The sequence below is a fragment of the Rhinolophus hipposideros genome (genome assembly GCF_964194185.1).
Source record: "Rhinolophus hipposideros genome assembly, chromosome: 19".
Lineage (NCBI taxonomy): Eukaryota > Metazoa > Chordata > Mammalia > Chiroptera > Rhinolophidae > Rhinolophus > Rhinolophus hipposideros.
Genome location: NC_138065.1, coordinates 43,753,081 through 43,768,812, shown reverse-complemented (window position 1 = coordinate 43,768,812; position 15,732 = coordinate 43,753,081). Strand labels below are relative to the sequence as shown.

Sequence of the window (15,732 nt, the reverse complement as noted above, 5' to 3'; positions counted from 1 at the left end):
CAGAAGAGGAAGAGACACCAGAGATCTCTCCACAAGTGCACAGAGGAAAGGCCTGGTGCGGACACAGTGAGAAGGCAGCTAGCTGTCTGCAAGCCACGAGAGGTCTCATCAGACCAACCCTGCCAGCACCTGACTTTTGAACTAGAAGCCTCCAGAGCTATGAGAAAATGTCTGTTGTTGAAGCCGCCCAGTCTATGGTATTTCGTCACGGCAGCCCAAGCAGACTAAGACAGAGAAAGGATAAAAGTAACAGGCTAGGGAAAAAAATATGCAAGGCAAACACTACCCAAAGAAAAGCTGATGTGGCTATATAACATTAAACAAAATACATTTTAAGCAAGAAAAACTAACAGATTTTAAAATGGCCATTTCTCAGTAAAGAAAAAAAAGGATCAATTCAACCAGAAGACAAAACAATCTTAAATTTATATCTCATATCACAGTTTCAAGGTATATAAAAATGGGCATAATCAAAAGGAAAAGCAGATAATCAGATTTTAACACAATTCTCTCAGTAACTGATACACAAGTAGATAAAATCAGTAAAAATTATAGAACACTTGATTAAAACTCTTAACCAACCTCATCTAAATGATATTTGTAGAAGACTATACCAAACAACTACAAAATACAGTCTTTTCAAATGAACATGTGACATTCTCCAAAATACATCATAAAATGGGCCAAAAAGCAAGTGTTAATTTCAAAATACTGAAACTCTCCAGACTATGTTCTCTCCTCATAATAGAATCAAACAAAAAATGAACACAGAAGGAGAACTGTAAAATAACCAAATGTTGGCAATTAAACAACACACATCTGGATAACTCATCATTCAAAAAAAGAAATCACAGTGGAAATTATAAAAATATTTTGACTAGATAATAAAATATATCTAAAATCTGCTGGATGCATCTAAAGTAGTGCATAAAGAGAAACATGTAGCTGTAAGTACAACTAAGTGCACCCCCAGTAAACATGTATATGGAATTTCTCTTTTGTTCAGATTCATTCATGTATTCTCTCATTCCACACGTATTCCCGTTTTTCAAATTGAGGTATAGTTGGCATATAACATTATATAGTTTCAGGTATACGACATAACAATTTGATATTTGTATATATTGTGACATGATCACAACAACAAGTATAGTTAACATCTCATGTTTTCTCATTTTTTTATACATACATATTTATTAGTTTTAGGTGTACAAAACAATGTAATAGTTAAGACATTTACAGCCCTCACAAAGTGATAAACCTCCCCCAATTTATTACCCCTCTGACATGGTATATAGCAGTTACAATTCCACTAACTCTATGCCCTATGCTGTACTCCACATCCTGTGACTACATATACATATTAAATTTTAGCTGACATACAATGTTATTCAGCTTCAGCTTCAGGTGCACAGCGCAGTGGCCAGGCATCTACACCGTCCCTGAAGTGGTCTCTGTAATAAGACAAGTGCCCATCTGACATCCTACAAAATCTTTACTGCTTTCTCATGTTTTTGAAATCTTTTACAACACATATTCACTGAGGTATTTACTGAGAGGGCGTGCTGCTATGTGCCATTATATAAACCACAAGGTTATGTAATTTGTAAATCACATGGTTCGTAAACGTTTCAGTACCACCCAAACAAAACATTTTCCTTTGGCATTTCCTAACACCCAGTCCACAGTGTAGACATCTAATACCACAATGCCGCGACTTCTCCCCCACTCCTGCTCATTTCCTTGGTGTCACTTTACAATAAATCTGAGAAAACCTAGGAATAAATCCTCAGCATTCAAATAGTTTTTCATGTGCTTTGGGGGTAATTTCAATCTTTCTCCAGGGCTTGAAAGATCAAAGTTACTCGAGAGGTCTGTGGGGTGCATGTGTGTGTATTTAACCCCTCTCCTAATCGCAAATGTGGTTACAAACCCAGCTTCCAGAGTTGAACTAAAAATCAATACCAAGCAGTAAAAGAGACAAAACTGTGTCCCTAATACTGCTAGATAACAAATGAAATCTATAAAGGATCTTTCTTAGAAATAAAATTTAAAGTTCCAATTCCATCAGTCACAGAATGTAGAAACTGCAGTGCAATAAAAGTATCTAAGAGATATAGTGAAGGGTAAAAATGACAGGAAAACACAGAGTAGATTGTGATGCATGTCTAATTACTCCTCCATTTCAGGCTAATGGTAAAAATTAGTCTTCAGATAGTTGATAACATCAGCCTGTCTTTGCTGGTTTAGTAACCAAGATCTGTGGCCAAGCAAATACTTCTAGTAAAATTGATTTTCCTTTTTGGCAACCAATTGGCCAGTCAATAATAATGCTGTTTAAGAAAGACTGAGTCATGAGGGAGATGAACCTGTCTTTCCATTTATTATGTTTATATTGTCTATATGTTAAAACACTTTTCAATGACGAAACCAAAGAAGAAATTACACGAGGAAAGCTATTCTGAGAGCTCATCTCCAAAAGCCCTCTGACTTGGGAGGATGTTAGCAACCCAAACTGACACAGCCAGAAACTTTCCCCAACTGAAGCGAGATCACATGGATTAGGATCATCAATAACAAAGGAAAATCGAGGCTAGGGTCAATATAAAGTGGTCATATGAATGAATACACAGAGGAGGAAAACACTGGCCAGGCATACAGTCCTAACCGATCCATTCTAAAAACCTACATGGAACTTTTACGTGGAGCTGACGTGCAGTAAAGAGTGTTCTATAAAGGCACAGTTTTCGGTTCGTCTGTTTTATGTCACCCAAACAAACAGAATACAGGAAACCCACAGGCAAGAGCCTCAGGCTATGCCTAACTTGGGGACACGTCCCTCCAAACACTTCCTAACAAAACAAATCAAATCAAAGATATGAGTGCACCAATAGTTTATTTCTTTTGTTTTAGTTTGTTTTTTAACTTAGTGGTGCTTTGGGAAAGCAAGGATTGGAAAGATGATTTCCAAGTGCACATAGAAAAATAACAGAAAAAATTCTGAACAAGTAGGGAAGGAATCTATTCTAAAAGATATTAAAACATATTTTGAAGTAACACTTAAGAAAGCACATGAACAGATAAGCAGAGGGGTGATAGAGAAGAACAGCCCAGAAAGGGGTACAGAGAGTGACAGCTTAATGGGTGGGTTCAAGGTCTCCTTTTGGGGTGATGAAAATATGGAACGTAGCAGTGATGATTGTATAACGTTATTAAACATATTAATGCTACTGAATTGTACACTTTACAAGGGCTAATATGGTGAATTTTACCTCTCTTTTTTTAAAATAAAGCTCCCTCTTCATCACTTACCTGACAGTTAATGTCAGCTCTATATTGTAACAAGACTGTGACTAGTTCTTTATGTCCTCGATCACATGCCCAATGCAGGAGAGCTCTGCCCTGAAAACAGAAAAAGACACAGGACTCTGTTAATCCAGTTGTAGGGCCGTGTAACAGATATAACGTTTTAAGAAACGTCCTATGTAAAACTGTAGTTGGTTATTCTAAGAATGACTGATATAAAACGCTCTGTGGGAAAAGCAGTAGACTTTTCGAAATCAATTGGAAATCCTAAGTTTTATTTCAGGGATCTGTAATGTTCTAGCCCAATGACTTATTTCTGCCTGATCAATTTCCTCACCTACAGAGTGGATATGAGAAAAATAGTAACAACAATAAAACCAATAATATTTGTTGAATGAATGAGCTGAAAGAAATGCTTTGTGCATTTTAAAGTACTACTTCATAAATGTAAAAGATAGTTTTCTTAAATTATTATGTTCACTTCTTCTGATGAAAGAAATCATACGGATTAATAAATGAGCACTAAAACCTAGGTGGAAATCACAATATAAATATAGCATATTTAAATTTACTCGTTTATTCCTTAAAGTGTAGGAAAATTTAATCAGTTTGAAATTAAACATTTCTCCTTAACGTCCCCAATTTACACTCTGAAATATCTCAAAAACACTAGGACAGTCTACTTGGTGTCTGTTTTTAAACGTTGACTGAAAGCTACTTGTAAAATAGAATAGATGATAAACTGTTAGACAAGGTACTAAATATGGGAAATTTAAGTTAACCGTTTTCTACCAAAACTCACAGTTACTACCAATGAGTTAATTCTATTCTCCACTGCCAGAAAATCTTGCTTTAGTTATTGAAAGAAGCCTACTTGGTCCAGTGAATAAACAAAACCCCCAAAGCTAAGGCTTTTCTAAAGAAATAAGTTATGTTTGGCTTAACGCTAGTTTTCGAGGGTGGTAATGATGTTGTCATTTTTAAGGAATGGAATGTTTTTCCACATTAAGTTGAAATCCCTGCTTTATGTCATTTTAGAAAAGATTTAAGTAGATATATAAGCTGGGACAAAAACGGCTTTAAAGTAAAAAGCATCTTTCAAGAAAGCTTTTCTAAGCCCACTTGTACTCTATCTCTCAGGCTCTCTTCAACCACCTATTAGTTCAATTAATTAAACCAGGAGATAGGCTTGAAACAAATAAACAAAAAAACAAAGACAACTTCTTCCTTACAAATTGTTCTTTTCTTTTTCTTTCACTGCTCAATTTATTTTTATTTACCAGTGAATATGTTTTCCAATAGGCTTTCACAAAATTCAAAAAAGAAGGGGAGCAGTAAATTCAAAAAAAACACGGGCAAATCATTCACAATTTGTTGTAGTAGCAAAACGATTTTGTTCAGAGCCCACTAAGAATTTTTAAAAATGGAGACAACTCAAAAAGCCAAGGAAAACATAACAGTTGCGTAGAGAACAGCGTTTCCTGTGTTAAAATGTCTGTAACTCTAATGTGTACTGGCCTGCTATTACCAGGGCACTAATTTCAAACTCTCCACATGAATAATTAGATATGCTAATAAGACTCTCAGAACAAATATCAATGCATAAAATATTCTATAGTTCAATGTAACTGTTTCACAGCTTTTACATTAAAAGAGTCAGATGAAATTTCAAACTCTATCATTTTTTTAGTTCTAACTTTTAGTGTACATTTTATGGCTATTAAGTTAAACTAATGACAAGAATTACTACATAATTAAAATGATGTGTGATCTACTTACACCGGACACCTACCAGAACTACCTAATAGTTAAGTAGGAAAACATAATGTATCTAGTACTTTTACCACAAGATGTATAGATAATTTCTACTTCTTCACTAGGTTCCTGATTTTTCCTTAGGTTTAACCCAATAGGGCTACATCAATTAATATTAAAATATAAGTCCTTAGGTGTTTCAATAAGAAAGCAGACAAGCAACACATTTTACTGTTAATGGGAGTTGTATTTTAAATTTCCCATATAGTGGTGCCAAAAATTTACTTTAGGGGAAACACCTCTGACTGGACCTCAGTAGTGATTTTCACTTTGGATATATTTTCCAGAAGGGTGGCACCCGTATAGCAATGTTTCAAGGAGGATGATGGGCTCTCAGACATTTACACTATGCTTTTTAACACATTGCTTGACCTGCAATGTAATTAATTTTTGTAACACATTATTTTAATGGTACACTAATTAACCTTGAATTAGAAAGATTTCTCTGACAATGACTTTCTGTAGAAGTGCTGGAGATATCTACATTAAGACTCCCTAATATTTTTATCCAGTATTAAGAAGCTCAAAAACAAGAACAGGATTAAACATACTTGTAAATAAGCATAGATAAAATAAATCAGGCTTTGGAATTTTTACCTTCAAAATGTGTGTTTAATTGAACAAAGACCAGCATATATGCAGGTGTCCGAATACGACTTTACTTCTTCAAATTACAAAATTGCCATACATAAACGTGGTCTAATTTAAGATTATTAGTTCAAATAATAATATAACCAGTAATTTGCAGAGATGCTATCCTTGTAACCATTTACGACAAAAGCAGGAAATAAACACCCATGGTTTCTTTCCTTTATCTTTGTGGAAAGGGAAACCATGATTATTAGGTGCCCATTAAGGCTTTATCTGCTTAAAGACTTTATCCAAATTTATGAGGTATTTCAGCTATTTTTATATATAATTGTTTTATGTATCCTCTATGAATATCATCTCTTACAAATTTTCAGTTTAAATTTATTTTTACTGCTACCACAAAAGCTGATAATTCTTTGTATCTACTTTTAACAACTCTTTCAAAAAAAATATCCCTGAAGTATTCAGGAGATAAGGGGAGAAAGTCATTATTAAAAGGAATCCTTGTTAGGCCATCAAAAGACCACAAGCACTGTTTGGACAGTTCTGGATAAATTCTGGAATTCAAATACAGTAAAACACAGGGGGAAAAAAGTTCTCATCTATTAACCAAGGTGCTAATACTGTCCCACCTCAGACAGATGAATGACTCTAAGTGCTTTGAAAGTGCAGGGTGGCAGCGAACCTATTAAGTAGTATTACTTTCATACCTTCTGGAAAATACAGAGTGGGTTTTAATATTTTAAATGCTTCTTTGATATCCTTAGTTACTTCTCCTTAAATCATGCAGATTTTTTTGTTGTTATTAAATTAGATTTTCTCTGGGATATCACAAATTAAACATGAGACTCTATGATAAAACAAGTCTTGGTGTTCTTCCGGTATTTTGAGAACAGTTACAAAGCATGTACACCATGCATAGAGTAGACAAAAACATGGCAAAGGTGGTATGTTTAAATTTGTACGAGTTGTCACTTTGCCATTCCATCAAAGATGGTATGGTGCAGTACTGTCTAATTAGCAAATGAAATATTGCAAACAGGTCGATTTGAATTTTTCTGCAAAAAAAATTGAGTTTCAATTTACAAGTGCAGTAGAGGCTGACGTGAACCATCCATAACCTGTGATGACTGTCTCCTCTCTCCTATCCCTGTCTTCTGTCCTTCGCTGCTGCCACTGCTGGCTAAGTGAGAACTCCCCACCTACAACCACTGGAAACTACACAACGCCTCCTACTTCCACTTCCTCCCTCAGAGTGAACCATGATGTTGTTTGAAAAACTTGAGGATAGGGATAGGGTTGGGAGGCAGTTTAAGATCTCAAGATGTGCCTAGCATGGAAGCAGTAGCTCCCTGTGGAATAATTTATTTACCAGCATTAAAAAGAAAACCACAGGGCCGTCCCGGTGGCTCAGGCGGTTAGAGCTCCATGCTCTTTAACTCCGAAGGCTGCCGGTTCGATTCCCACATGGGCCAGTGGGCTCTCAATCACAAGGTTCAATTCCTCAAGTCCCGCAAGAGATGGTGGGCTCCGCCCCCTGCAACTAAGATTGAACACGGCACCTTGAGCTGAGCTGCCACTGAGCTCCCGGGTGGCTCAGTTGGTTGGAGTGCGTCCTCTCAACCACAAGGTTGCCGGTTAGACCCCCTGCAAGTAGAAAACGGCAACTGGACCTGGAACTGAGCTGCGCCCTCCACAACTAAGATTGAAAGGACAACAACTTGACTTGGAAAAAAGGCCTGGAAGTACACACTGTTCCCCAATAAAGTCCTGTTCCCCTTCCCCAATAAAATCTTAAAAAAAAAAAGAAGAAAACCACAAACCAATATGCACAATACACATTTTTTTTTATTAGTTTCAAGTGTACAGAGTAGCCACTGTGGAAAACAGTATGGGGGTTCCTCAAAACATTGAGAATAGAACTACCTTATGACCTGGCGTGATACACGTTTAAAATAAGCAACTACTTGAACTTTTTCACTGGCTAAGATCTAAGGTAGGAAAAAATGGTGTTACTGAGTTACCAGGGAATTTTAAAAAATCCCTTCGCAAGCATTTACTAAACCATAATGGTAGTGACTTAAGAGTGAAGGAATAAGCAAGGGAAACATCACTTTATCCTGTGTAAACTAATAACAGCAATAATAAGGTGCCCTGAAAACAGCCCAGGTGTCCTTCATAAGACACCTGGGTCATAAATAATGTCATAAATAATGACATATTCATACGATGGGACATTGCTCAGCAATATAATAGAAATACTGACCTATACAACAACATGGATGAATCTCAGAAACATTACGCTAAGGAAGCCTTACACAAAAGTACATCCTATGATTCCATTTATACAAAGTTCTACAAAAGGCAAAATCAATCTACAGTAGAAAAATTATCAGGACAGTGGTTACCTTTGTAGAATAGGAGAAAGAACCACCTGGGAAGGAGCATGAGGAACTTTCTGGGGTGACAATAAGGTTTATATGTTGATAGGAGTTTCTGTTACACAGGTATACGCATTTGTCAAAATTAATCAAATGTGCAGTTAAGATTTGGGCATTTCATCATATATGTTATCTTCAAAGAAAAACCAAATGCTGACTTTTAGTTAATGATACGCATGCTGAAACATTTAGAAGTATTTTTGCCAGCAAAATACCTTGATCATCAAAAATGCATCAAAAAATAAGATAGACTGATGGATGAATAAAGAGATGGACAGATATTGATGAAACAAGCATAGTAAAATATTAGTGGTAGAATCTAGGTGGTAGGGATATAGACAGTCACTGTAAAATTCTTTCAACTTTTCTGTATGCTGAAAATTTTTCATAATAAAATGTTAAAAAATCAAACAAAAATGAGTACACCCATGTTCACAGCAGCATTATTCACAATAGCCAAAATACGAAAGCAACTTAAGTGTCCATGATGGATATTTGGATAAACAAAATGCAGTATACATATAATGGATAGTATTCAGCTTTAAAAAGGAAGGAAATTCTGACACATGCTATAACATGGATGACCTTTTAAGACATTGTGCTAAGTGAAATAAGCCAGTCACAAAAAGACAAGTATTGTAAGATTCCACTTACATGAGATATTCACATTCATGGATATAGAAAGTAGAATGGTGGCTGCCAGGAGCTGGAGGAAGGGGTGGGGAATGAGGAGTTAGTGTTTAATGAGTGCAGAGTCTCAGTTGGAGAAGATGAAAATTCTGGAGGTGAACGGTGGTGATGGTTGCACAACAATGTGAATGAATTTAGTGCCATAGAACTATATACTTAAAAATGATTAAAATGGTAAGTTTATGCTATGTGTATTTTACCACATTAAAAAAGTAAGTTTCCAAAGCTCATAAGATTTTAATTACTTTCACTATTGTCTAATTTTGTATTAAATATGAGTTTCTGATGTAAAGTATGAGTATTACATAGGCTTGATTTTTAAATGGTGGTCACTGCATTAATGCAAATGAGCATAATTTGACATTTCTCAATTATTAGTGTGAATAAACAAAGGTCCTTCAAAATAATATTTTCATCAACAATACAACCAAAATAACATATAATCAAATGTAAAAAGTTATTTAAGAGGATTCGTTTTCTTCTTCCTTCCTCAAATCTTAAATGAAAGCATAAATTTAGTCTTACTCTACTGACTCTGCCTCTTAAATCTTTTGATTCTTTGTTAGGTTAATAGTAACAGTTTTGCCAGATTTTGTAACAGTTTGTCAAGACAAAAGCATGTAAATTGTATTCTGATATGAGCCAAAGATTGAAAACAAAGCAAGAAGGGAAAGAAATGAAATCAAGAGAAAGTTGACCTCCTTGAAAATATTCGAAAGGATCAGTAAACACATGTGAAAATGGTGTAATAATTGTACCTTCACAAAGGTAGAAAGGAAAGAACTTAACTAGAGACATAGCCCAACACGAGGAATTGGGAAGTGCATTAGATGAGAATCTATAGAAAACCAAAGAACTGTACTTGCATGAATGCTTTTGGGGGGAACGATGATAGACAGCTTGCATTGGAATAATGTCATCTATTTTGTTCAAATATTATTATATCGCTACATTTGTCCTAAAACAAATTTAAATTATGTAAAGATTTAAAATACTATTTAAATATCATCAATAAGCATGTATTTAGTGTCTATTGTATATGGCACTGACTTGAGAAATGTGTGTGACAAGAATTACAAAGACATAATTTGTGTCTGATGACTGATAAGAAAAAAAAAGAAATACTCTGATCATATTTTAAATATACTTTACAAATTATTTAAATCATTCCTTCTCCTTAAAAGATTTTTTTTTTTTTGGAAAAACCATAAACATTTGGCACATGTGGGCAGCTATATTAATGTGGCTTGATAAAAACTGAACCATTTAAAAAACTTAATAGGCTTTTAGATTTTCTCCTTTACATTTCTCTTCATATTATCTCAATTTCTAAACATTTCTGCAAATGGTTAAAAAACGTAATAAAAGTGGTAATTTAAATTTAAAAAATGAGTACATATAACACCATGATGCTATAAACTTGGACCTTAAAACATTTGATATAAAGACAGCTTCCTGACTAGTAAGCATAACTATAAAACGTTTTTCCATTAATATAGAAAAAATATAGACAGTGTCCTAATTACTATATCAGTAGGAAATACCATGTAATTTTCTCAAATTAGGAATATATGTCGTACTCTATTAGTAGTAATTACAACTTGAATAAAGATATATATCAGGGACTACAGTTATGCGTAACAAAATAATTTCATTATGGAATATCAATATTTTACTTAAAAGGAATCATATATATGTGTATATATGTATATGTGTATACACACATGTGCATACACATATACATATATACATATATACACACGTGTGTGTGTTCATATGCTATGACAGTTATAGATCCAAATATATGCATTTCAGGCAATACAATAATTGTGTTTATTTTAAATATGTGGAGATGCAAATGTAGCTTATTTTATGACTATAAGTAAATTTCTTTTTGTACTCATAGAAAATTTTAAGTGCAATAAATGTAATTGTTAGTCATCTAAGGGCAAGACTGAAATTGGGTTGAACCTGCTAGATAAACATTTTAAATAAAGTCCTACCCTATCCCAAAGAATCCTAAGCAATCAGTAGAGAAATATCTCAAGTTCATACATAACATAGTCAACACAAAGAAGAACTGGATGTCCTTTCAAAACTGTGATTGTTACCCACCTTATAGTTGGGGAAGAGTCTTTTTTCTGATAAAGGAGTTCAAAAAGTATTTAGCTAGCAACTGCACTTTGAGGGTATATACTTTTAGTCCATCGTCAAGGCTTACCAAGCTGTTTTATTTGCCAGAGCTTTAAATATCGTGAAGCAGTACCATTTACCTTATTTAGGACGTTAAGTTTAATTCTAATTTTAAGCTCCCATCTCCCTTATGTTCTTAAATTAATTCATACAAATCCCTGATTAATAACAAAAGAGCTTACCATCAGTATTCAAAGCCCAGCCTGAGTGGTCATGGCTGAGAAGGCAGAAATCTGCTTGGAGCAATGAGAGAACCCAACTGAATTCCTGGCGTCTCAGTCTATGAATGTGTAAGCACTTCATCTGTTCATGGAAACACAATGTTCTGGCAGGCTGGCGGGAAGGTGCCGCCTGGTCAACAACCTGGAGGGCCCGGAAACGCACTATATCAAAGCAACTGGATGCCCGAAGCAACACATTTTACAAGGGTTCCTTTTAGTTTCACAAAACAATCATGTTATTTAGCGTAAGCTATTTGTGTTCTAGACATTTTGCTTATCCCTATCACTGCTGTCCAACAATCTTTGCAAAGGTCATGTGTGGATTTGGTTTTTAGTACTATTTTTATACATTTGTCCAAACCCATAGAAAGAACCTCAAAGTAAACTAGGGACTTTGGGTGATTATGGTGTCTCAATGTAGGTTCATCCTTGGTAAAAACATGTACCATTTCGGTGAATAATGTTAGTAACGAGAAGCTGTACACGTGCAGGTGATGGGGATACATGGGAACTCTCAGTACTGCTTCTCAATTTTATTGTAAACCTAAAACTGCCCTCAAAAAAAGTAAGTTAAAAAAAGAGGTAAGTGGCTTATTCATTTCTTCATTATATTATCTTACTTGCTTCATATTATTCATTAAGAACAATCAAGACAGCTAAAACTTATTGAGTGCTTACTATGTGTGTGCCAGGTACTGTATAAATGCTTTATATTTATTAAGTCGCTTAATCCTCAAAACAACCCTGACACAGGTATTATTATCCCCATTTTACACATTAGGAAACTGAGACAGAGAAGAAACTTGACAGACGTCATATGCCTAGGTAATGACAGTGCTAACACTTGAACCCATGCAGTCCAGCTCATCACCATTATACTTACTACACTGCTTCTACTTATTCATTCATTCAATTCTCATTAATTCGTCAACTTTTCTGAGCATGTGAAATATGCCAACAACTGTGATGGAAACAATTTCATCAAGGAAGACCTCAAAACATTTACCTTTCTCAGGCAGCTACTGGAGGAAATGCTCCACCAAAACCAAGAAGTAAATAAAAGGGGGAGCTACTGGAGTAGATACTCCATCAAAATTGGGAAATAAACAATAAAAGATGAAGACCTGGGATCCATAAAGCAGAAGAATCTAGGAAAGAAGGGAAGAGAATTTCCAGGACAGTTGTTAAGTGTAATCCCAGGATGACGTCTATGCACAGGCCTGGAAAGCAACCAGCCCAGATAAGAGATGAAGAAGAAAACAGGAGTTCCAGAAGGGATACCACTAAAAAAAATATGGGATTGATCACCCGATGTGTTTGACTGCACTGAGAAGACCTCTGTTGGGCAATCTGAGGAAAGAATTAATGAGAGAAACATAGAAGACTAAGAAAATATAAAACCAAAAAAGGGAGGCAATTATTAACCTTAAGAGAAACCAAATGTTTGCTATGCTATGTAGATTACATTATCCATAACCATGTAATTATTCATTCCCTTGCCTGACTTCTCTCTAATCAGAGCAGACTTCCTACTGTACTGACCTGGGACTTGGCCTCGTGACTGGTTTTGGCCAAAGGAATGTGAGTAAATGTGACACATGCCACATCCAGGCAAAAGCTATAACGTGTTTGTGGGGTCTGGTTCTGTCTCCCTTTAGTTTCTGCCCCAGACAGTGTCTACCTACTGAGACTGTATCTCACAATGAGAAGATACACAAAATCAAGACAAACTGACCCCAAACTAGGCTAGCAGCACCCAGCCGAGTCTCAAGTGATCAAAATCCGTGTGAAATATGAACAATGCGTATTTTGTTAACCACTGAAATTTGGGGTTGTTTTTAGCTACAGCCAAAGCTAATATACATAGTATAGTCCATAGCTCAGCAATGAACAATATTTAGATAACCATAATAATTACAGTCACATAATTAATTCTATTACATGATTAACTATATTGTAATTAATTATATTATCATAATCATTGATTCAACAGAGATTCAATCAGAAAGCTGAAACTAAAAGTTGTGATATAAATATGTTAGCGGGTGAGGAGAGAGAGAGGGTAAGATGAGTAAAACAGCTAAATCCTGATATAACATAGAAGAAAATCAATAATGTCTAAAGTTGGAAACTCAAGAGATACAAGTACATTATTAAGACTTATGTAGGTTAAATTGAAAAAGAAACAACTAAAAGAATTGAAAGTTTTTGCCTTAAGGGGATAAGAATCAAACGTGAGAAAGATGTAGGTAAGGGAATGGTTTTTTGTATTATTGTTATAAGACATACTTGTATAGCATTATTTGATTTTCTTTGAACTATCTACATGTATTAATTTCATAAAAATCTTAACTCACAAGCACAAAAATGAGAAATGAAAATAAAATCAAGGGAAGCACTCATGCCTGATATACTGAAAAAAAAGAAAAAGAAAACAAAGTATTCTGATCCTAAAAAGCAAAAAAAAGACCCCTAGTTGGAATCAAAAGACCTAGTTTTACTATTTCACAATCTGGCTTCTACTTTTCTCTAGCTACATCTTTCTTGGCTGTTTGTTTCTTTCCTCAGGGGAGAACAAACAATATTACTGGTCCCCCCTTACTGTGGAATTATAGTCTTACATTTTCCGTTCCATCTGTCATTGACAATATGTTACAGGAAAAGATGGTGCGTAAAAGTGAGATAATATTAAGGGCTAACCTCTATAGAGAGCCCTCAATTAATACATAAGTTGATTATTTATCTACTCTACACATTCTCAATGATCACCGCGTGTCTTCTTCCTAACAACTGCCATCTTTTGGGCATTTCAATCAGCTTTCACTGCATTACCAAAGAATGAGAAAAATGATTAAAAGTGAATTAGTAAATTTTGCTCCTTTTTACACTACAATTCGGGGACAATTTAAGCTCAATATATGAACACTTTTATTCACAAAACAAATTTAAGAACTAACATATTTTACAAAATAATGTAGTATAGGATCCCTTTAAATAGCGGATCCACATTTAAATGACTGGATTTACCAAAATTCTGACACCGCTGTCTAGATATACATTTATTGAGCAAAGGACGATACACCTGTTTCAGATATAATGACAGAAGACACTAAAACCAATTATAAATATTTTTATATTACCTGTAGATTTCACTCATGTCAATCATCTCTCCCTTTATCATGAACAAACAGAAGTTACCTGAGTGCTGCATGTTTCACCCAGTAACTTCTACAACATGGACAGAAATTTGTAGACAGAAATATGATGGATATACACGCAGAAAGTATCTCAGCTGGGGCCACTGTCTCATTTAGACCTTCTGCTATACTCTTAACCATACTGTACTTGGAGTTGTAGTTCATGGGCTTGCCATTTAGAAAAAAGCATGGGGGAAGAACGACAAAGCATAAAAAAATAACGAACAGGGCATGCGCTTCATACCTCTTCATCTTTCATGTTCACATCCACATTTTTCGATTTGATGACTTTGGTTATATGGTCAATGTTGTTTTCCCTGCAGTAATCAAATATATTTTTGTCTTCTTCCCTAATTAGAATAAAAATAAAGTGTTTGTGTTACTAGGTAATACATAAAAGTTACATCTTTTTTAACCCGACCTGTTTGCTGCTGACAAACTTTATAAAGCATTTTACATGAACAAGAATGCGTTTTCCATAAGAATAAAACATCAGACCTCTGAAAAGACTCAAGTTCTTAGCAATTATAATGATAGGAAAAAGCTTCATTGCTTCAACAAGGTACACAGGTACTAATATAACATCTCGAGTTGATTTTCTTGGTACTCTTTCTCTCTCCAGTTACTTTTACACACTGACAGGCACATATTTCCTCTGACTCAGAATTTTCAATTGTAGCACTGTAGCAGGAAGGTCATTTACTGCTGTCTGTACAGAAGTATCCAAAGATCAGAAAACAGTGTACTACTGTCTTACAGGCCAACAGAATAAGTTGACTGTTACCCAAGTTTAAAATATATTCTTTAGTGTATCTGTATAAAGTAATTTTAAGGGAAAGATAATTAGCAAGTAATTTTCTTAAGAAAATTAAGTAATTTTCTTAAGGGAAAGATAATTAGAGCATCACAAAATTCAGAAATCCTTCATGAGATAACCGAAAGACTTGAAACAAAAACTGGGAAGTGTACTATGTACCCGGCACTATTCTAAGTATATCAAGATACTAAATTAACTTACTGTTATCCAACAACTTCACTTCACAGATAAAGACATAGTTAAGGAGAGAATGAATATATGACCTGCCAAATGGCACCACATTCATCAAAAGGAGAACTAGTCATTCAGATCAATTGTTTGTATATAGTACGTTTTCTGTTATATCAAACTATATCTTGACTAGTTAGCTGTAGTCTATTCCAGAATCTAAAGCAGTTCTTAACATGAAGTCTGTGACTTTTCTAATATAGGATACAGAATTATCTGTGTAAATGCATGTT

The 15,732-nt window shown here is 34.8% G+C and overlaps 1 protein-coding gene across 3 annotated transcripts in view; it reads right to left on the bottom strand.

Annotated features, from left to right (window-relative positions):
* ACBD6 (acyl-CoA binding domain containing 6) overlaps nucleotides 1-15,732 on the bottom strand; it is a 146,741-nt gene that overhangs the window by 67,764 nt on the left and 63,245 nt on the right. For 2 of the 3 annotated variants that reach the window (XM_081025864.1, XM_081025865.1), the window contains exons 5-6: nucleotides 14,699-14,804; nucleotides 3,313-3,402 (exon numbers count right to left, since the gene is read on the bottom strand). The exons of the other annotated variant lie outside the window; for it this stretch is intronic. In XM_081025864.1, the coding sequence (XP_080881990.1) occupies nucleotides 3,313-3,402; nucleotides 14,699-14,804 (196 nt within the window). The remainder of the gene's footprint in view (nucleotides 1-3,312; nucleotides 3,403-14,698; nucleotides 14,805-15,732) is intronic. 3 annotated transcript variants of the gene reach the window in all.